The sequence below is a fragment of the Python bivittatus genome, unplaced genomic scaffold, assembly GCF_059951505.1.
Source record: "Python bivittatus isolate LINGU-HERP-01145 unplaced genomic scaffold, Pbiv_v1 ctg000610_np1212, whole genome shotgun sequence".
In the NCBI taxonomy this organism is placed as follows: Eukaryota; Metazoa; Chordata; class Lepidosauria; order Squamata; family Pythonidae; genus Python; species Python bivittatus.
This window is the reverse complement of record NW_028277088.1, coordinates 42,258,947-42,281,907: the sequence shown is the minus strand read 5'-3', so window position 1 is coordinate 42,281,907 and position 22,961 is coordinate 42,258,947. Positions and strand designations below refer to the sequence as shown.

The 22,961-nt window shown below is 39.5% G+C and overlaps 1 protein-coding gene across 1 annotated transcript in view; it reads right to left on the bottom strand.

The window, feature by feature from the left end:
• Nucleotides 1-20,796, bottom strand: part of LOC103066465 (collagen alpha-4(VI) chain-like) — an 85,972-nt gene extending 65,176 nt beyond the window's left edge. The window contains exons 1-6 of the mRNA XM_088150886.1: nt 20,733-20,796; nt 20,097-20,178; nt 7,032-7,129; nt 5,537-6,145; nt 2,619-3,206; nt 809-1,414 (exon numbers count right to left, since the gene is read on the bottom strand). Coding sequence (XP_088007012.1) covers nt 809-1,414; nt 2,619-3,206; nt 5,537-6,145; nt 7,032-7,104 — 1,876 coding nt within the window. The 5' untranslated portion in view covers nt 7,105-7,129; nt 20,097-20,178; nt 20,733-20,796. The remainder of the gene's footprint in view (nt 1-808; nt 1,415-2,618; nt 3,207-5,536; nt 6,146-7,031; nt 7,130-20,096; nt 20,179-20,732) is intronic.
• Between the last annotated feature and the right edge of the window lie 2,165 nt (nt 20,797-22,961).

The window sequence follows — 22,961 nt, the reverse complement described above, 5'->3', positions numbered from 1 at the left end:
AACTATGATCATTAGCCAAGCAGGATGAAGATAACATGAGCTGCCATTTAAAACATCAGGAGGACACCAGAGCAATACTCAAAACTATGTGCTGGACCACAAAATGGAAGCTCATTACTGGAAACAGTTCCCTGATATGCAACTATCTTGGGTGAAGCCATCTCCCATGAAGTTAAAGAGAAGGTCAGCCATGACTGTTTTAACTTTATGATGTTGATCAGAAATATTGCTGGTTTGAATCAGTAGGTAGATATTAGAGTTATATCATAGTTCAAATTTGGGAATTGTCCCTGACCCAAACCCATAGTATAAACAATATAATTAGAGCTTGTCTATCATGACATATCACAAGGCTTCTGAAATTGCTGGAAGTTTTGTTGATTGTTTTATTACTAGATCTATCTAACAATCTAGATTTGAAGGGGAAAAGTTGATTTAGAGTGTCTATGACATGCACATTGCATCTATTGGCAGTATTTAAAGAAGCTATGGCTGCCACCTTAATTCCAGGAAAAGACATGTTTAAGAAAATGCCAACAGTGGCAATATAAACACTCATAAATGCACCAAAATACTTTTTCCCCTTTGAATCCAGATCTCTGCATGGCCCTGATTATTGAAGTCCTTTTGAGAATTAATGACATTCTAGTTCAAGCAAATCCAAGTGAGAAAAATTCAGGAAAGAATGTTCACTGACTTCATGAGGAACAATAAGAACAATAATGTTTTGTTGGTAGAAGCTGGATGAATTACATTGACCTCATTCCTATTTTAATGTGTAGTTCTTCTTCTAGTGACATAACAATACCTGCTGGCACATGTGCATCTACGGCAGCGTCATACTCTCGCTGGACTGGTGCTTCCACAACATCTATGATGATCTCGTGAACCTGATCAAGGCTCTCTACATCATCAACCTGGTAAACTAAAGGAGGGGTAGCAATCTTTTCCATTTCTTTCTTGTCAGAATGTAAGATACCAACTGTTGCAATATTCACTCCCATTTTCTTCAGATCCTTTGCAGCTTTCTTGACATTATCTTCAGATTTAGCTGAGGAGAAAATCACTGCAAATTGTGGTGTTCCTTGGCTAAGGCGGCTTCCAGCTTTCTCAATAAAATAGACTTCTCGCAAAAATTGGAGAGCACTGCCAGTCCTCAGAGGGCCTCCCATAAATATGGTGCTGCTCTGAATGTGGTTTAGAATATCTTCCTTCGTCTTGTATCTGTTCAGCAAAAATTCCACTTGCCCGCCTGCACTGTACTGTGCAAAGCCAATCTGGTATTTTTTAGGGCCAATGTCTAGTTGTTCAACGATCTGGGCAATGATTTTTTTTACTTTTTCAAAGTTGGCGGATCCCATGCTTTCAGAGGAGTCCAAAAGGAAAACAACATCAGCATAGCGCTTTGTAAATGCTGGAGAAAAAATAGAACAGTTAACTTTTAAAAGGCATGCAAGATGGAATAGAACCCTCATTATAATTACAACTCATTTGTGGCTGGCCATGTTCTACCATGGCAACTTTTTTAAAAGCATACCCACATACTCTCAAAATTCCACTTTTGTCAGAAAGCCCCAACAGATTATCACTTATATATGGCAGGTTGGATTTAATTAGTTGCTATGATTTCTGTGGAGTGGGGCCCAAATCTCTCTGCCTCTTAACCTCAATTCCTGTTAAGAATTGCTTACCAGACTGATAAATATTCAAGACAACTGTTATATAGAGCTGCACGCTTCCTTGCTATCAGTTTAAAGTCCGGTTGAGAAAAAGGTCAAGATAATCACAGTGTCTCTACTCTAATTCACGTGGGGATATACTGGTTCTAAACTGAAAATAGTTCAGTTGCTGAAATTCTTGTAATTCCATTCATCTTAATACATTTTGCTTGAGCGAACTCTGAGAAATACACTTGGAAAAGACTCATGTAGGATTTAGGCAGCTGTCAGAGTCTTGTATAGTGGGAATAAAGGTGATACAACATTATTAGTTACTTGTGCAAAGACAAACAATCTGTAGCCCCTTATCTGACCTTCACTTCCTGTTTTGTGGGCCCCAGAGCACGCTGCTGATGTTCAGCAGCAAAACCACCCATTTTGGAAGCACAGCATTTGGGGGGTTTCCCTCTTTTTGTCCTCAAAAAGTACAAAAGGGGTGCACAATTATGCCCTCAGATCCCCAAAGGCAAATATGTTCATCCTCACATTGCAGTGATGTACTTGCATCATCTAACATGACTCCTCCAACTCTCAAAGAGTGGACTTTTTAAAAAAATAAAAGAGCATGCCAAAATTGTCCACCGTCCCCCTTTTAGTGCCTTTAGAGATAAGGTGGAAAATTCACTGAAAGGTCTGTGGAACTTAATACTCAGTTTTGAAGTTTTTCTCTGAAAATGCAACTTTTTTTAAAAAAAAGTCTTTGACTTTCCAAGTAATCTCAGTGCTGATTTCCTTTTAAGCTTTCCAAATTAAACATTGTATCACAGAAATCACTGGAATTATGACAACACAAAAGGAAAATTGCACTGTTTGCCCAAAGGAAAACTGCACAATTTAACATGAACAAGAATAAAAATCCCTCCCGAAATGTTACATCACTCCCAGAGGCAATTTAATTACCTTTAATCTGGCTTTCCAAAGCAAAGCACATTGTATCAAGAAGATTGCTGGTAAGTTCTTGTAGGATATCAAAATTGTCAATATTAAACAAAAACTTGTTAAAAGGTTGGCTTGCAATGTTCATAAGCTCAGTAGTGTTCTGGATCCCAATCCCCACCACATAAACTAAGATTCCTTCATCTTTTAATTTGTGGGCTGGAACCTTGATTTCATCATTTGATTCCCCATCTGTGAGTAGGATGAGTACTTGTGGGATGTTCTCTTGAATTCTGCTCCCAGAAAATGCAGTGAAATATTCTTCCTTGATAAAATCCAAAGCAGCACCTGTGTAAGTGCTTCCCATCCGGAAGGTCAACTTCTCTATTTGTTCTAGAATATCATTTTTTGAAGAATATTGGTTTAGCTGAAACTCTCCAAAGATTTCATCACTATACTGGGCCAGTCCAATTCTGACCTGGTTGTGACCAACATGAAGGCTGGAAATCAGTGTGTACAGAAAATTTTTCACCTTCTGAAAATTCTCCACACCAATGCTTGATGAACTGTCCACCAAAAACACAATGTCGGCCACAGTGGCTTTTCGGCATGCTAAATGAGAAATACATTTTTTTAAAAGGAAGAAAAAGGAGAGTTCATTAGCCTTTTCAATCTGAGGTTACTTCTGGCTTCAGACACAACCTGAGAATTCCTTACTCTAATAATATAAACCTTTTTTCCAACGAATTTAATTTGTTATGTCAGAACCAAAATAAAATAGGTGTGAATATATTATTTCAATATTTCTTTGAAATCAGACAGTTATTTCTTCAGAAAAGTATTATCTAGTCCTAGGTCAGTCCGTATATAAGCTTGCTTAATGATATCCGGTGCCTGAAAAGTTATTAGCTACTAAATTTGAACCAATTTCATTCAAAAGCCCCAAATATCTTCTGATCTCAGAATAACCTCCATGCACTGCTAGGCTTAAAGCATAAGATCAAAATCAGCATTTAAAAGGAAGCTTGGAGGGAACATCTGGTGTATTCTGCTGAGGAGCTTATAGATGGAGTGATGAATAACAATGATGAGCTCTAATACCTTGGATAAGGTAAGATCAATATGTGCGTGGCTGAATCATAAAGGGATGGAGAACCAATTTCAGTACTCTTGGTATTTGGTATAATGCCCTGCTACTGCTTTCAAGCTACATCTCTTTTGATTGCAGCAGATAATAAATCTAATAAGTCTAATAAATAAATAATTAATAAACTGGCTTTTGTGCTATGGTTTGGTAAGTTAGAGTTGTCCACATAAGAGCAACTGAAGTGCCCAACTCCAGGATGCTTGGACTGTTGATTGCAAAGTAGGCAAGTAAGTAAGAACTTCAAGTTTCTGTTAAACTAAGAGGGTGTACTTTTTCTCTGTCTTTGATGCTGTTGCTTGCCTAGGTGTGATTCCAAGAAATATTGTTCACCAAATGCACCTTAGGCTATGGTGGCCTGAAAAATATCCTGTCTGATAGCACTAGGAAGCCAGCCCAATTCTTACAGAATGATAGATCACAACTAACGCAATTGGCAGGCCTGTTGTAGAACTTTCACATTTTATGAAACTTCAGATGAAATAAATGTCCCATGAAATTATTCCTGATAGGATACACTTCCAGATAAGATACACTTACCTCTTTCTCCATGGACATTTTTTGAGAATGATATTGATAGAGATATCTAAAAACACCAGGAGTTTTAAAGAAGGAGGCATGGATATCTAACATCAGTTTAGCCAGTTGGTTAGGGAGTTCTGGGCAGTTGCAGATGGATTGATTCCAGACCAATAGATACGTGGTGATTTTTCCACCATGTTCAGTGGGGGAAAAAATAGTCCCGTGAAGAAAAATGCTATGTCAGAAATGGCCATTTAGTGAAAAGGAAGAGAAAGAGAGGAAGAAAGGAAGTCCGTTCTCACAAATGTTCACATAATTTTATTTTTACCCCTCTCAATACTGTGAACGTGAAAATGTATGGTTGGCTAAAATGTGCGATCTGATACATATATAAACAGAAGTAAACCATGCTGAATTCAAGTGGGTATAGGATTGCAGAATTCAGGACTTTCAAAGTGCTGTGCTTTTTAGCCATTCACATTGCTTGGAAAGAACTAATTCTTGACCTTTTCTCCCCCCCAAAGAAGAACATCTTGTAAACTGCTTACGGCTACAAAATGGGAATTGGCAGCATATGATTTTAAAAATAAATAAATAATAGTGGGCAGTGAATAGTGTTATCCTATTAATCTTATGAGATGGTTGAGTGCTAGAAGTGGTCCCCCTTCCATAACACAACTATTTCTTAGAAGGTCTGAAGCCTGCTCAGCTTTCCACCATTCCTTGAAAAGACGGGGAGAAGCTTGCTCCTGGGGGGCCTTTTTTCAGATCAGGGAACAAGGGCAGTGAGAGAGAGAGAGAGAGAGAGAGAATGAGGTAGGGAAGAGGTTTTAGCCACTTTACAACAAAATATACTTAAAACCACCACCAAAATAAATCCTAAAGAACCCTGAGCAGCTTTTTTCATAGCAGAAAATATTAAAATCTGGAGAAATTGGAGCACAGATTTTAGTGTGGCCCTATACTCAGGAGTAAAAATGCCCTTACTCATCTACAGGGCAGCCCTCCCCAGAGATCCCTGCATACCCAGGATTATAGGATTATAGTGCTAATGCATCTGGAGTGCATAGGCTTGTTGAGGGGGGCAGGGGAGGCTGGTTCATCTTTGCCATGCGCTTGATGGACAACAGATTCCCATTTTTTACCACAAGCCTAGCACCTGATAAGATGTTGCAAATTATACAAGCCACTAGTGTTAGATTTTATTATATATAAAATGGGGGGGGGAGTAGGAGGGCCTTTTTCATATAGAAGACAGTTAGCCTTTTTGATTTACCTGGAGAAATGTGGATGATGTGTTGAGAGGCTTCCTCAACAGTAGTACATAACACTTGGAGTATGTGTTGGGAGACACCTTGCAAGCCAGCAAAATCCTCCACATTGTAAACATGCGTATCATCTGGATCACTAGCAATTTCCTGAAGCTCAGACAGAATAGCATCTTTGATGCCTATAGCATAAAGTGTGATGCCTGCATTCTTGACTTCTCCTGCTGGCCCAGAAATGTTGTCTTGACTTTGCCCATCCGTTATCACTACTGCAATTTGGGGAACACCTTCACTATGTCGACTTCCAGCCATTTCATTGAACTGCTCATCTAGCATAAACTTCAAACTTTTTCCAGTGTAGGTACCCCCACCTCTGTAGTTCAGTTTTTGTATTTTCTTTAAAATGTCCTCTTTGTGATGGAAAAAATTCAAAAAGAACTCATTGTGGGGGTTGTCACTATACTGAATCATCCCAACTTGAATTTTATCTTCTCCAATGTCAAAACTGTTGACCAATGTGTATAGAAAGTCTTGAATGATTTTGAAGTTGTTCGGTCCTATACTCCATGATCCATCCACCATGAACACAATATCAGCAACAGAAGCTTTTCTGCAGACTGAAGAAACACATGACAGTTTGCTTTCCATTTGTACCATTAATCAGTTGGTGGGGGAGACATCTTCACCTAAACTGTATTGAATGTTAAAAATTAGCTGTCACTAGCTGCCATGATCATTAGCTTAAATGACTAGTCCAATTTCTGAAATTTGCTCCTGCTTTTGATCTTTTTTGGACAATCTGGCTGCCTATTGGTGAAAACTAAGTACTATGCCACATGAATCATTATCCTCCAATTATTGTTGCAACTTTTCCCCCCCAAATATATACTATTCAATTAATTTTTTTTCTCTCCCCCACTCCTACCCTGTGAAGCTCAAATGCTAAAAATGGACTACTGCTTATTTTGAACAGCAGTGGTCTTTATTTGCTTTTTAATTCTTCTGTAGAAGCAGGATAGTATTTTTAATCTAGGACAGCAGCTCCCAAACTTGTATTTCCATATGTTTTTGAACTATAAATCTATCACCACTGAGCATGGGACAAAAATAGTGGAATAATGCTGTTGGAATTCAAAAACTGTCTGGGAATTACAGCTATATAAACTCTACTGATATACAAGAGAGTTTATTTTTACATGAGAACTGCAGAATCTAGGAACACTGAGGAAGCAAGATCCGTTCACATCTGGGGCTTCCATCCTTTCCCCTTATTTTGCATCCTCCAGTGCTACTAGGTTTGCAAACAGCTGCCCAACTGCAGCATTCAAAAATGGAAGGTTCTCCTAGCCTGGAAAGTCTGTGGCTGAATTCAGATCAATGACAGCTGCTCTACAGTCTTTGACAGAAAGTGGGTTATTACTTCTATTCCCTGAGCCTGTTTTTCCTCTGAAAACTAAAGGTATTTCATAACTGATCCCACTGAATACCAAAGCATGACATTACCGGTAGTTTGACCATCTGTGCAGCACCAAGTAGTTAAAATGGAAACAATAAGAATGCAGCTCCAATTATTCATCTTGACTGCACCTCCAGACAAAATACTTTAAAAAAGAAAAAAAAAACCTCAATTATCCATTCTGAAAAACAAAAGTCCATATTATTCTAATCCAGGATTTCCCAGTCAGTAAGCTTACAGTAACTGTTAATTTACACCAACCTTCTCTAACCTGGTGTATTCTGTGGGAATACACTTCTTGTAAAGAAGCAAGTAGGTATGATGGTTAGGGATTATGGTTGTAGTCCAGTACATATGAAAGGTGCCAAGGTAGGGAAGGCTATCTATTGTACATTGGTCATTTGAGGGATATGATGCTAAATGTCTAGATGGACTGTACTCAAAAGTATTGCCTGCATTTACACAACACATTCATGGCATAGTGTTATGCTTGAACAAATTAATATCCGCATAACATTTAATGCCAGAAGCTATGATTTATTGGTGCTAGGATATCAAACCATGGATTAAAGTTAGCTTATGATCTATGCTTAGCCCTTAATACCAAAACAGTTGAGAATCACAGTTGCAGCCATTGCTTTATCTCAAGAAGTTTCCTTGAGACAGAAATGGAAGCTCATAGCTGAACCTATGGAAAGTTAAAGAAGACAAACATCTCTAAACCATGGTTGACCTGGGGTATCTCTGGAAGCTCAAAGTGTAGTTTGGGCCTTAACTATGGCAAGCACAAACCATGATTTGGTGTTATGTCAGGATTAGGCCCATATTGTCCGAATCTGCTTTTAGTCTTTTGGCAGTGGGTGGCCAGATGGGGAGTGTCATTAGTTAGGCCAAACCCCTATTACAATTAATGAAAAGAAAGCCACTGATTCCAAATTCACCACGACAAAGGAATCCTTGCGGACAAAATCAGCATTGTTTATTGTAAGCCAAATAATTAGAATCTATTGCTGACTAACTGTCATTTAGTCCAGCAGCTGTTCCAATCACTGGAGCACGCTCCATGTATTTCAGAAGCTCCTTTCAGTGACCTTCTGAAACTGTCTGATACTGCTTTCTAAGTGCATTTTTTCCCTTTATGGAAGCTAGACTGCAAAGTCAATTCCAAAAATCCTGAAAGCAGTGCTATCAGTCAAAGCATGGCCTCACAAGACAGTGTTGGTCTTTACACAGCATCTTGTACAAATCCCTTTTCAAAGTTAGCTAAGCCAAGATGCCTTGAGTAAAGCCTCATAGCCTATATATCATATGAGAAGGAGAGGGTGGATTGAAAAGGAAGATGAATGTGGTGATCTACGACAGCTGAAGCTTAGCTATCTGTGGATATGTACAAATCTAACCTCAAAGTTCAGCTTTCCTCGACTCAATGCCCTCTGGCTATCCTGATTTGGGGATGATGGGTGTTGTAATCCAATGCAGCCCAATCTATCTAGAGAGCACCTGGTTGGGAAATCTGCTTTTAAGAAGTGGATAGTGTCAGAATCAAATAATGAGCACCAGAATGAGATCTACTGAGCCTAAATCTCCCCAGACTTTCATAAATTGTGCCCCTCTATAATTTTCTTGAACAGCTCTAATCTAGAATTAAGGATAGGCTCACATCTTAGAGTACAATGTCCTCAGATTACATTAACTGGATTCCATCAAATCTTTGCTTCTTGATTGTTTTTAGGATAGTGTGAGGCAGCCTGGCTAGACTTGTGTTCTGCTCTCTTTAATTAATACCTAGATTCACAAATCATAGTAAACCATAGTGTGATGCTTTGGTTTTGGTTTAGCATGTTGCGTGAACCGAGCCATTGTGATTTATTCACTAAACAATGATTAAATAAACCATGGTTTCATGTAATGTATGAGTTCAAGAGAATTCTTGCTAGCCTTATTGACTGGTCTTTAACCATTCACCTATAGCAGTGGTTTTCTAAAATGTCACAGTAGGCTCAAACATCATGGTAAAATTCAATAGATGTAGGAAACTGACTTACCTGGTGATCTTGCTATTTCATGTTAAGTGTATCAACATTCAAGTGACAACTCCGACAATATTTTTTAATACCCATCGCTTATCAAAGAGGGGTATGCAGCATGAAACTGTCCCTGCGTGCAGCTTTTGGCTCCAAAAATATAGTATGTATGAAGCCATGGCCACTTTCCCCACCAGCCAACTGAATAACCAGAAAATAAGCTTCCTTGCCTCTTTTTTTACAAAATCCTTCATAAGATTGCTGGATTCCCACAGCAGGAAGCCAATAATCTTGAGGAATGGGAACAGTGGCAGAGAAAGAGGGAAAGCTGTAATATGCAACACTAAAAAAAACATTGTCCCAAGGTTTACTTCATCATTTGTTTAGACAATGTGCTATCAACCATGTTTCATCCAGGGGCTTGCTTCCAAGCAATCTATTGCAATGAGTAACTTTTTATAAACATAGAATTTCTGGACAGCTTTCAGAGCAAACTCACAGGACAAATATCTTGATAATAAGCTTAAATCAATTAACTTGGGAAAATAATGTGAGTTAGTAGTTCCATTGCTATGGTTTGAAAATTCAAGACCACACACATAAGATTTGTGAGGGACTCCAAATGAAACTGCTGTCCCAGTTTTAGTATGAGATTACCTCTCTCATGATCAGATGATGTTGCATTGAATGGGGGGTTTCCCACAGCACCAATTCTGTCAGGACCAGAGACTACAGGTTATTAAACAGGTGTACATATTCAAGAACTCCAAAAATGAAAAATACAGTTAGTAACCAATCAATGTAGTTTATTCAAAATATTTATCATATTTATCATACAGGATATATTATTTATTAAATATTTTATTTATGAATAAAATATTTATTCATCATTTATTATACAGGACAATCAAATCATCATTTGATATTCAATAGTTACAGTTAACTATTTGCAGGCTACCACAAAGATCTTCAGTTGTTAGTCTGTGGGCTAGCACACAGATCTAGAGCCATGGAAGTCAATGCATCACAGAGCACTTTTCCTGACTAACAAAATTTATTAAAATGCATAAACGTGGGTGAGCTGCAGTTCACTTCATCAGATACATAGATTAGCTAGACAGATCTAGGATTTAAATTGGGGTGAGATTAGTGGGGAAAGGGAGGGGAAATTGGTTCATTATGCAGATGCAGATTACATGTGAGACATATTACAGGTATCTTGTCAATTAACAACTGTAAAGTAAATCTTGCTGTCAGATTGAAGGCACCTTACCTCACCAGATCTGCCTGCCAGCCTACTTCTAGAACATAAAAGTGCCAGCTTTATCATAAGAGAGGACAGTTTGCTGCAAACAATGTTTTGACCAGAATATTGGGGTAGTGAAATTTAGATAGCTATATGACAGTGGGGAACGTGCAATGCTGAGACATCTCAAATTATATATATGGAACCTCAGTTTTTAAGGAGCAATTGCTGCTTGAAACAAGCAGCTAGGTACTAGGTTCCCATTGCAAGGTGGATGGACTTAGTTTCAGAGGCAATGGGTACCCTGTTAGAAGACTTGAAAGACCAAGTCAGGGACAGATTGTAATGGACAAAATCTATCTATGTGGTCGCTAAGAGTTGAAATCGATGGCACATAATCAATCGATTTAAAATTTCCCATTAGAAGGAAGGCAACTCTTCATGCCTTCTGAAATCCCACCACAGAATTGGCATTCTTTGGTAAAAGGAGCCCAAATGCAGCATGCTGGCATGTCAACATGAAGATAGAAATATGAAGACATGTTATATATTTACTTTCTTTTATTGCAAAGAACAGGATGTGTGGTGGACATTTATTTATTTATTTATTTATTTATTTATTTATTTATTTATTTATCATATTTATCCAGCCACCTACAGTATCTCACACAAAGTGACTCTGGGCGGTATACAAAAATTAAAAAGAATAAATACATAAAAACAATTACAAATAAAAAACTGTAAAAACACACAAAAGAGGAGGGGATAAAATTAATAAGGGAGCCATCACAAAATCTCCCCAGTCCCCTGGGAGCCCCAGGCCTGATCACAAGTCCTTGAGGGACTTGAGAAATGTTTAGAGGGATGAAGCTAATCTCACTTCTGGGGGAAGAAGGTTCCACAAGGCAGGCACCACAACAGAGAAGGCCCACCTCCTGGGACCCGCCAAATGTAATTCTCTGGCAGACAGGACCCGTAGCATGCCTTCTCTGCCAGACCTGATGGGATGGGCAGATGTAATTGGGGAGAGGCGGTCCCTCAGGTAACCCAGCCCCATGCCATGAAGGGCTTTAAAGGTCAAAACCAGCACTTTGAATTGGACCCAGAAGCAAACTGGCAACCAGTGCAGCTCGCAGAGCAGAGGTGTAACATGTACTGCCCTAGGGGCACACATAACTGCCTGTGCCACTGCATTTTGCACCAGCTGAAGCTTCTGGATACTCTTCAAGGGCAGCCCCATGTAGAGCACATTACAGAAATCCAAACAGGAGGTGACCAAGGCATGAGTGACAGTGATTAGGTCCCTCTGATCTAGGAATGGGAGCAACTGGTGCACAACACGAAGCTGTGCAAAGGCCCTCCTAGCCACAACTGCCATCTGCTCTTCGAGCAGGAGTTGTGAGTTCAGGAGGACCCCCAGATTGCACACAGGATCTGTCTGGGGCAGCACAACCCCATTCAGTACCAAAGATGGCATAGCTCTAGCACCAGAAGGCCCCAAAACCCATAGCCACTCAGTCTTGCCAGGGTTCAGTTGAAGCCTGTTGTTCCTCATCCAGACCCTCACAGCCTCCAGGCACCGGGCTAAGATTCACAGCATTCACAGCATTGCTTAATTCACCAGGGACAGACATGTATAAGTGGCTATCATCAGCATACTGATGATACCTCAGCCCATGGCGATGGATGAGCTTGCCCAGCGGCCTCATGTAGATGTTGAATAGGAGAGGGGAGAGCACCAAACCCTGTGGCACCCCACATAACAGGGGCCAAGGGCGGAACCTCTCCTCCCAAACCACCACCAACTGGAATCAGCCATGGAAGAAGAAGGTGAACCAGCACAACACAGTGCCACCCACGCCCAATCCTCTGAGCTAATTCATGGTTGATGGTATCGAAAGCCACAGAGAGGTCAAGTAGGGCAAGGATGGATGCACAACACCCATCCCACCCTCACCAGAGATCATCCAACAGCACAACCAATGCTGTTTCCGTACCATACCCAGGCCTGTATCCCAACTGAAAGGGATCCAAATAATCTGCTTCATCCAAAGTCCTCTGAAGCTGTTGCGTAACCACCTTCTCAATCAACTTCCCCAAAAAGGGGAGGTTAGATACTGGATGAAAATTGTCCAGTATAGTGAGGTCTAGAGATGGGGTGAACCAAGGCCTCCTTAAGAAGTGAGGGAACAACCCCCTTACTCAAAGATGCATCAACCATCGCTAAAACCCACTCACACGACACCCTCCGGGCTGCTTTCACAAGCCAGAAGGGACATGGATCTGAAGAGCAGGTGGCTGACCTCACAGCCCCAAGGACCCTGTCCACTTCCTCAGGTCAAACAGGTTCAAACCATTCCCAGATAACAGGGCAAGGTTCCTCCCTAGGTACCTCCACTGGACCTGCAGTAAAGCCAACATCCAACTGAGAACGAATCCAAGTGATTTTATCCAACAGATGCCAAGAAAATTCCTCCGCACATCCCTGCAGAAGGTTCTCTGAGCCATCCTTACCCAGGAGGGCTTGTGTCACCCAAAACAAGGCTGCGGGGTGGCTATCTGTGGATGCAATAAGAGCGGAGGTGTAATTACGCTTCACCACCCTTATCGCCACTAAGCAGGCATGAATAGCCGCTCTAGCCTGTGTTCAGTCAAGTTCATCCCTCGTTGAGCACCAGTGATGCTCTAGACCTCTCTTCTCTCACTTCCTCTCCCTTAGCTCTTCCGTAAATCATGGAGAGTGCCAGGATCCCCAAGAGGAAAAAGGTCATATGGGCGCAATCCAATCCAAAGCCTCACCCACCCCTTCATTCCAAGCGGTGACCAAGGCTTCAGATGGACCGTGCAGCAGACCAACAGGAACAACCCCCAGCTCCCTCTGGAACCCATCCGGCTCCATTAGTCGCCGGGGGTGGACCAATATAATAGGTCCAGCCTTCTTGCAGTGGATAGTGGTGCTAGGGAATCCCATTGTAATCAGGGTGTGATCTAACCATGACAAGGGGGACACCAAAAGCTCCCCCAATTTCAGATCACATAGCCACTGCTCCAACAGGAACACCAGATCCAGTGTATGACCACTGTTCCGTGTTGGGCTCTAGATGATTTGGGATAGGCCCATGGCCATCATGGTGGCCATGAACTCCTGAGCCAGCATGCTAGCTGGGGAATTCTGGGAGTTGAAGTCCACAAGTTGCCACGGTTGAGAAACGCTGTGTTAGATGTAAATCAAGCCAGTCTTGCACAGGAAAAGGAAGCAGGTTGGATTTGTTAGCCTTGAAAAGAATTCCCAAATTGATGCTCTCCAGATGGTTGTAGTTGTAGTCCAATATCACATCTGGAAAGCACCAAATTGTGGAAGACTGTTAATGTAGATCACCCAAAGTGAAGAGAGTAGAACCTTTCCCAATACATAGCATACTGTATCAATTAATTCTCTCACATTTCGCATCAATGCTTTGAACTTTACTGAATGCAGAACTGTGTCAACACTTTGGATTTTTCCTGTCCAATATAGGATATGACCATCCCATCCCACACAAACATTTTCAGCTTTAGAAGTATATGCCCCCATGATCACACACATTTTTATTTTTCCTTATGGAGAAATGAATGTCTTTTCATTGTGTGTATGTGTCTGTCTGTCTGTGTTACCAATCCATTGCCTGGATTGGCAACAAGTGTGAATAGCTCATTTTTCACTGAAGTTATTTCAATCCCCAATGGTGCTAATTGGGTGGGGTTTGCTTCAGTCAGGCCTTTTGCACTGCAAAGGCAAGATGTGCTGCCTCAGCAAGGATGGCTGTGATGTGAAGCTTTTCTTCACTGAAGTGCTTCACAACATGCCTCTTCCAGCACATCGCTGTTCAGAAGCAGGAGGTCACACTGCTTTGTCAAATTGCTTGGAAGGCACAAACCTTTGCCCAAGTGCAACACCCCTTCTGAAATACACACAGCCCTAGGAATAAATGGTATTCATACATCACTATGTTCTTTTTTAAAACAAATCTGATCACTAACATGTCAGAAGGAATTTTTTACTCTGGTCCATAGAGCAGATAACTGGTAAATCTACAGTGGTACCTCGGGATATGAACGCCTCTACTAACGAACTTTTCGGGTTACGACCAGCTCCGGCTGCAAAAATTTATCTCGATGTGTGAACTCCGCCTCGGGGTACGGTCATTTTTCCGCCCTGACACGTGGTCCGTGGCCATTTTTCCGCCCCTGACACATGGTCCGCGGCCATTTTCCCACCCCGCCACGCAGCGCCCGGCCGTTTTCCCGCCCCGCTGCGCAGCGCCCGGCCGTTTTCCCGCCCCGCCGCGCGGTGCCCGGCCGTTTTCCCACCCCTGACACATGGTCTACAGACGCCAGAACGGATTAATGGTAATTACATTGAACCTTATGGGAAAATTTGCTTCGGGGTGCGACCAAATTCGGAGGACGGAACAGATTAACTGGATTTACATTGAACCCTATGGGGAAATTTGCATTAGGTTACGACCAACTTGGGATACGCCCAGAGTCACGGAATGGATTAAGTTCGTATCCCGAGGTACCACTGTATTTCTGAATTTCACTTAAGTCTGCAAATAGTGTCTTGACTGATAGTTCTCTGTATTAAAAAATATTCATGTGCATAGAAAACCCATGCCTGTAGCACTAGATGTCAAGAAAAATGGTCAGGATCAGTCTTTTTCTTGACATGCTATTTTTTGCAACAGGAGAAGGGACTGCGGGAGGGCTTCCACAGAACAACACAAATATATCTAAGCAGTCTGAAATGACAAGAGTTCATAACCTATTACTTGAAAGCAACAACCATGCAGGCTATTTATGGTCAAGAGTGTGCTCTTATTCATGCCATTAAAAACATCTTATTAAATGCAGCATTAAGAATTCCGGCATGATGATCAGTACTGGGTTGGGTGGAGAGTAAACTAGATTTCATTTTCACTGAAATTAAAGGGACCTTCACCCCATGTGCCAACTTTGAACCTGCCCAATCTCACATCTGCTAGGTCTGGGAACAAGACTGATTTCTTGCTGGCTCAGTGCAGGGTATTTGAAATTGCAGCCCAGCTACTCTTCTTGCTTGAAGTGCTGCAATTCTGCAGAGCTTGTGAGAGGTCGCTTTTCCCACTGGTGCCTCCCATCTCCTGCCTCACCTGGACCATCAACATTCAACCTCTTAGCACTGTTGTTAGCACCATGGTGTCGAGGGATTGATGATTGTTAGGATTCTGTCTAAAATTGCTTTTCAAGGACTGGGGTGTAGAAAGAGTGGCAGGGCAGAAATGTTAGTGCCCAGAGTGAAAAATTTGAGACAACAAACTTGAATCCCACTGATTTTAATGGGAATTAAGTGCAATTAGATTAATCTGTGTTCATCCCTGAGTTTTTCTGGAAGTGGGAGCTGGCTCTCTTTAAAAATGGTTACATTCAGTTTATGGCTTATAGACAAGTGCAATGGATTTACAATTTAGTTGCTTTTAATGACCCCAAAATGTCCTTTTCACAAAGAATGCATATTTTTCTTTCTGCTCTTTATTAACAGAAGAAGCTCAAAAGTTCTAAGCTGCTGGCTTTTTTATTTACTGTATCTGGGTAAAGTAAAGGTAAAGATGCCCTTGAGCAAAAGTTAATTCCAAATAACAACAGCCATGTAGGGTTTGGAGAGAGCCAATACAGTGTTACAGAAATAGTTTGTCATTCCATTCTTCTGGGATGTTTCTTCAACCTTTCCGTCAAACCCACAGCACTGAAATAGTCAGATAGTTCCCCATTCAAGTACTATCCAGGTCTAGCTGACTATTGGCTTATCTTCAAAAAGTAAACCAAATTAGAACTGGTTATAATTTGAATAGGAGATTACTCTTTAGCTTATATAGGGGCCTCCATCAACTCTAAAAGCACTCCATCCTGAAGAGAGGGTCCCATATCAGTTCCTTCACATTCCAAAGGTGAAATCAATTTCTCCTTAGTTATTCCATCATGGAGCCCTCTGGGTTCCTTCACTTGAGCAATGCCATCTATCAGGACCCAGGAAGCTTCAGCCCTCTGGAATGAGATCCCCCCTTAAATCTGTGTGACTTCCACCCAGTTGGCATTCCATAAGGAATACGAAGACCTGGTTGTTCTCCCAGGCCTTGTGTTAAGATAGATGGAGCCCCTTATTGGATGTGTTTGCCTATATTCTTGTACTGATGACCGGATCCCATTTTGCTTTGTTCTGTATTGTGTTTCTATGGTTTATTATATTGTGAGCTACCCAGGCCAGTCTGAAATCTGGCAGCACCTAAATTGAATTAACTAATTAAATAAATAAACAAATAAATCATCTGTCCCATAGCAACCAGCGTACACCCAAATTCATTTTAATCTATCACTGAATCCTAATCAACTGTGTGTGCATAATTTTGTATAAAGAAAAATGCCCTGTGTGGGTATGCTTTTGTACTAACTTTGTCTTTAAAGAAAAACCTGGTTCATATGGGACTCCTTTTGGGGAAATATATCTCTTATGGACTTCTCAGAGGGTGGTTCCTTGCAGCTTTCTGCTTAATTTCACAGCCATCTGCAAGCAACCAGTTTAGACCTCTTTAAGTCCTGGCAGAGGAAGATAGGCCAGGCCAAAACATTTTGCAACCTGAGACAAATGACACAATGGTATCCCAATGTAGAGAGGTGAACTGGAAAGACCAATGAATCCTATTTTAATACTAGACAATGGCATAGTGTCATCCTCCTAACAACGGCATAGTGTCATCCTCATAGGGCAGCAAGTAATTTTCAGGGTTGCAGATCATGATATGTGGTACTGTAGAGGGCGGAGAGAATGGCCTTGAGGGATAGAAGGAAGAGCCGCTACCTAGGCAATGATCAGATAAAATAGGTCTGAGTCCAGAGCAAGAATGTAATGTGAGTAAATGTCTCAGACAGGCTCCACCCTAGCTCTCATGAAGATAAAAGGAAGGAGGGGAGAAGCACATTCAGACCTGAAAGTTTCTGTTAATACAGCTTTACTTTACTTTGCATTGACCTACATGACATTGGTTTCCTAGTCTGGTCTGCCTTGAAGGGCTCACAGGTACATAGAATTTGTTTCTTGAAGAGAGAAGAGTGGAGAGGGAGTAGGGTCCTCACAGAATAGTCTCTTAATGTCCCTCAATATCTCTTACCTAAGCCAATTTCCTCACTCTGCCTAATAGAGAGAGAGAGAGAGAGAGAGGAAACAACCAGGGTGATCAAAACTGAGGAATATTCTAGAAGAGGACATGTATGGGATCCTGATTAGATCTTACATTTTGTTCTTACATTTTTGTTGGAGATCCAACTTGTACTACATTACAGAGAGATTGAGTCACACATTTATTTAAGTATCTACTGGGAGATACTGTTTATCTATTAATCATGTGCTTAACTTTTCGGACTTCTGGGGAAGAAATGACAAACTGAAGATGGCTCCACTAAAAGCAGAATAGACTGGCTCTTCATAATTCCTCTCCAGACAAGAAGAGGACCTGGAATCATCCATAAGTGCTCCAGACAGTTGCTCCTCACAAGGAGACCACAAGCCAGTGGCCTCAGGTGGGCTTAGAGCTATGGGAGACGAGGGAATAGCCATCTTGCTCAAACCGCAGTCGGCACCTTTGAAAGAACACTTGTTAACTGCTTTTCAGTTATTATGAACCCTTGGATTGACAAGTTTTACAGCACTGGTTGAGTTTCCTTCAATCCTTAGCAAAAGAAGTCTTAAATACAAGTTTAAGGACTTTAAAAAAAAATTTTTTTTTTTGGAATAAACAGCAAAAGGGTGATTAGAATGTTGATTTTGGAAAGTTACAAATGAACTATGGATTTGAAATAAGAGTTTGGAATTAACTATAAGAATCCTTCCCGTGGGAAAATGCTCTTGTTTTGAATGCTTTAAAAAAAAACATGATAGGATGGGACTTTGAAGGTTGGACACTAGAGGGAACCAGAAGGAATTAAAGATTGCAATTAAAGGAGAAGAACCTTTAAATTTGACTTACTAATACAGAATGGAGCAAAATAAGTTAACACTGGATGTATTGAAGGATATTTGTGAACAATGGACCCAGAAGTTAATTTTAAGAGTGGCTGCCATGTTTAAAAGATGTTATGGAAGAGGAACAAGTTATATCAGACAAGATTGAGAGTGCTCTGAAACTGGATTTAAAAATGACAGGCTACAAGAATGATATGGAAAAAGATACTACACTGGATATACAAATGAAACCAGCTGATGTCTTAATAATGAAAAGGGATATACAAATAACAAACCAAAAAAGTGACCTGGATAACTTTCTTATATTGGATTTACAAAAGAGACTTCTTAAAGCTTCAAAGAATTTTGTGAGAAGGGAGAAAAAAAAATGAAAAGAAATTAAAAGTTCTAGGACGTTATTTGAAGGGATTACAGATCAAGATTGTTAAATATAAAGGAAGAAATATAAAGTTGGTTTATTTGATCAAGGTTAAAATAGATACGTTGTTATCTCTGGTAACCCCTAATGGACTTTTGCTGATCAGGACTGAATGACAAGGCTTTAAGGATTTGTTTATAGATAAGAGATGAGATATGAGAAGAAGAGATCATATGTTGTATTTTAAGAGAAAGTGATAAGTTACTAAACTTGTTTATACTTCTTGTGATGAAGGGGGAAGTCATTTCTTTATATACTTCTTTTCTTTTTCTTTACTATATTCCTATTTCCTTTCTTTTCTATTTTTCTTTCTATTTTTTCTTTTCTGCACTTTCTATTTTTTCTATTTTTTCTTTTATGTTTTTAGTTTGTATTAGTTTTTATCTTTGTAATTGTAATGTTTAATAAAACTACTATAAAAATGTGCCTAACTTTTCCACTGAACACAAAAGGACTTTAAAATATTTAACTCTGCTCAAATATGCTCATTATAGCTCAGTAAAAAGAAAACATGGTTCCTAGTGATATCTTGGGACTATGCCAGTCAATGGGTTTTAACCACATATTATAGTTTATTTCTCTAGAAACCTAAGGTATTTTGCCACATGGCTAAAGATTAGCGTGCCAGATCACATTGTGCATTTTATATATTAATTATAAGCATTTCACAAAAAGAGGAACAAAACAGTCACAAAAGAGTAATATCCCCAAAATACATAACTGACATGTTATTTAACTATAATATGCTAATTATGAAAAATTCAAACTCTTACATATCATCATTACAAAACAGATTTGTTTTCTACCTGATCGTATAAACAGTTCAAAATCAATCACCTTTCTGCAAAGGAAAAAAATCAGAAAATGCAACATTTCTGATTGCTTACTCATTACACTTTTATATAAAAAAAACGAAAGGAAAGGAAAGGAAAGGAAAGGAAAGGAAAGGAAAGGAAAGGAAAGGAAAGGAAAGGAAAGGAAAGGAAAGGAAAGGAAAGGAAAGGAAAGGAAAGGAAAGGAAAGGAAGTTGTATTTGCTAGATACTTCACTGGAAAATATGAATATTGAATTTCTCAGTGTAGTTATTTACACTTGTTACATTTGACAGTATTATATCCCATACTTGAATCTCTTATTTGCTGCTACACTATACAGGTCATATCACATCTGGTTAATATCACTTTTGCTTTCTCTATTTGGAAGAAAATGTATGGTTAGATTTTGTATCCAGACAGAATTGTGGTACCTTGTACACGTTTTATACCTTTCTGCAACATCCTGCTTGTTAATTCATTCCTTTCCCATGAACTTAGAGACAAGAAGCTTGAGGCAAGTGCCTAAATAACTGTATTAATTAATTAAACTGTAAATAATTTTTCTTCCTCTTACCTGCAGAAGCTATTTTGTACTTTTGCTCTTTGTCTCTGCCCTGCCTTGCCTTCTCTGGAAGTCTCAGGCAAAGGATGACATTCTAAAATACAAAAAGAATGAAGCACACAAAGCTTTAACACACATGCTCAGTGTTTCATTTCCCTTCATAGCAAGCGATCCCTCTTTTTTGGATTATAGAAGAGCACCACTATTTGGAAGGGCTTGCTCCCATAATTAATTAAAATCATGAGGATCTAGGAACATTTAGCTAACAATGCATTTCACATAGAGACATTCTAAAAGATAAGAACATTTATTAAGATTCCTCTTCTCATCTTCATGGTGGGGTGATCCACACTTGACATCATTTTTATTAACCTATTCAAAGCACAGCAACATTAAAATGCCTCTGTGACGAAAGACACACATTTCTTTGGGAAACTAGTTCCCATTCCTAGCAGAGGCACAGACAGAAAGATAGTGAATTCATGATGATGTCCACAAAATCCTATTCAGTACTAAATCATTCCACTTTAAGTGCCGAATATTTCTTTGTAGTTTTTATTAATGACAGCTGCTAAGGCGGCTGCTCCATGTGTTCTTAAGTAGAGAAGCAGGATGGAAAAACTTGAAAGAACAAAATGTTGCACTCACCAGACTACTTAGAGATCCATCTGAGTTTTATCTAGTGGTCCATATGACTTGCTCTCAGTCCTCTCCCATTCCTCTTGAAAAGGGACAGATATTCCAGCACTTCCCACCCTTAGAAACCCGCCTCCTAAGACATTCCCTCCATGGTAGACTCCTTAAAGAATGCTTTCTCACCGATCAGACTCAGACTCAGACTCTTGAATCCCGACTCTTGTTTAGACAGAATAAATGCCCTGGGTTGCACCATAAAAGAAATACTTTTTCAAGATGTATGTATGTATGTATGTGTGTGTGTATTTTGTGTGTGTATATACACACACACACACACATATAAATACATACATACATACATACATACATACATACTGAGTCAAGTTATTTGGATTTGCAATCAAATCCCTGCTGCACAACAAATTGATTCAGTGACTTTAGACATTTCTTTACCGCCATTTCCCATCTGTAAAACTGGATGATTACTAGAGTATTGCTGGATTATTTATGACAAGACAAGCTTGTCAAATTAGTGACAGGCTATTAATTAAAATATGGCTTATGAACAATAACAGGTAATTGATCCCCAAAGCAATGGGATTAGTTGTCAAGTAAATATTTTTTTGAAATTCTACATTAAATACAGATACAGACATAACTTTACCAAAGTCTTCAAAGCAATAAAAACTTGTCCTTCCACAGCTTTACACTCACAGGTTGTACATTTCAATTCTTATCACCTACATTGTAATATTTATGGGAAGTAAACTGTACCTGCTGTATTTGTAATGGCATCAAAACCAAGATAAGAAAAAGTTGGAGTCAGTAACAAATAAACAGCCTAGGAAGTACCCATAAGGTTTTATGAATTATCTTCTAAAATAATAAAATGTGCGAAGAAATCCTAATAACAAGGATTTCTTAGCACATAAAATAAAGCACATACCTAACAGGTAGTCAAATCCTAAATTCCATTCTTAACATCTGTGGGTAAACAGAGTCCTGAAGGAAAAATCCCTGAGATCTTGAACTTGAAAGGCAAGTTGCTCATCAAAATAAATGTCAGGTTAGATGGATCAAAACGTTTGACTCAGTAAGAATTTATATGTTCAATTAGTAAATAATCAGAACAACTTAAGCTACAACATGTATCTGAAGTTTTCTTAAGCTTCTTTCCATAGTTACTGAGTTAATATATCATATTACGCCATGGCTTGCTTAGCTATGATTTGTTGAATAAGTTACAATTGTTGGAGTCACACATTGTACCCACTTAGTCTACTGTAGAGGAATATGGAGATAACTTTGAAGAAAGAATGCAAGAGCCGTTACAGATATCAGCTTAGCCCTGAAAGAGAGGAGGGGGTTTAAAAATTAAAGAAATTTTAAATTTCTCCATCTTGATTCTCTTTGATATAACAGTGGGGAGAGACAAACTCTGACAGGCTTTCCATATTTGGTTATTATACCTTATCACAGTAAAGACTAGTTCCAAAGTTTCTTGGGCTGTCTGTTTTCTGACCTAGCCTACCTCGAAGGGCAGACATCTTCAGACCACAGAGGCTGAGGTCACACAGCACATGAAGCCAAAAACAAACTCACCACAATATGACTTAGCATAATTGCCCCCTTATTGTGGGGGAGACGGGAGGTGGAGAAATCCAATAAATAAAATAAATAAAATAAATAAATAATAGCAATTCCAAGATTCCATTATTGAGTGCGTTAATGGAACTCTTAAAGATTTCGCTAATACAGCAAGTTCTTCAAATGAATATTTATAAAAACTTCACATCTGTAGGGATCAAAGGAATGTAAAGTTCAGGCATATACATACAATGGATGCCAAGATTTTATGGTGGATTTAAAAAATAGATTGTGCCACAACACTTTATAAATGAGGGGCAAGTAAAGCAAACGAACCACTGAATTTGATCCAAGCTACATACATACTGTAGTCAACACATACCCCTAATCTGTACCTAACAATCATTGCTTTCAGAAATTCTTGTGTTGCTGGCTAATTTAGAATTTGCAGGATGGATACCAAAGCAGGAAAAGATTATCTAAAGGGACAAATCCAATCAAATAAGACATTAGTAACTGGGTTACTATTATGTTTGTATTATGGGAATAGACTGAGAAGTCACAGGCGCATATACTAGAAAAGTATTTACATCTATTCCTTTCTGAAGCATAGATGTGTATACAAGACACTTGTGTCTAATATTGCTGTGCTAA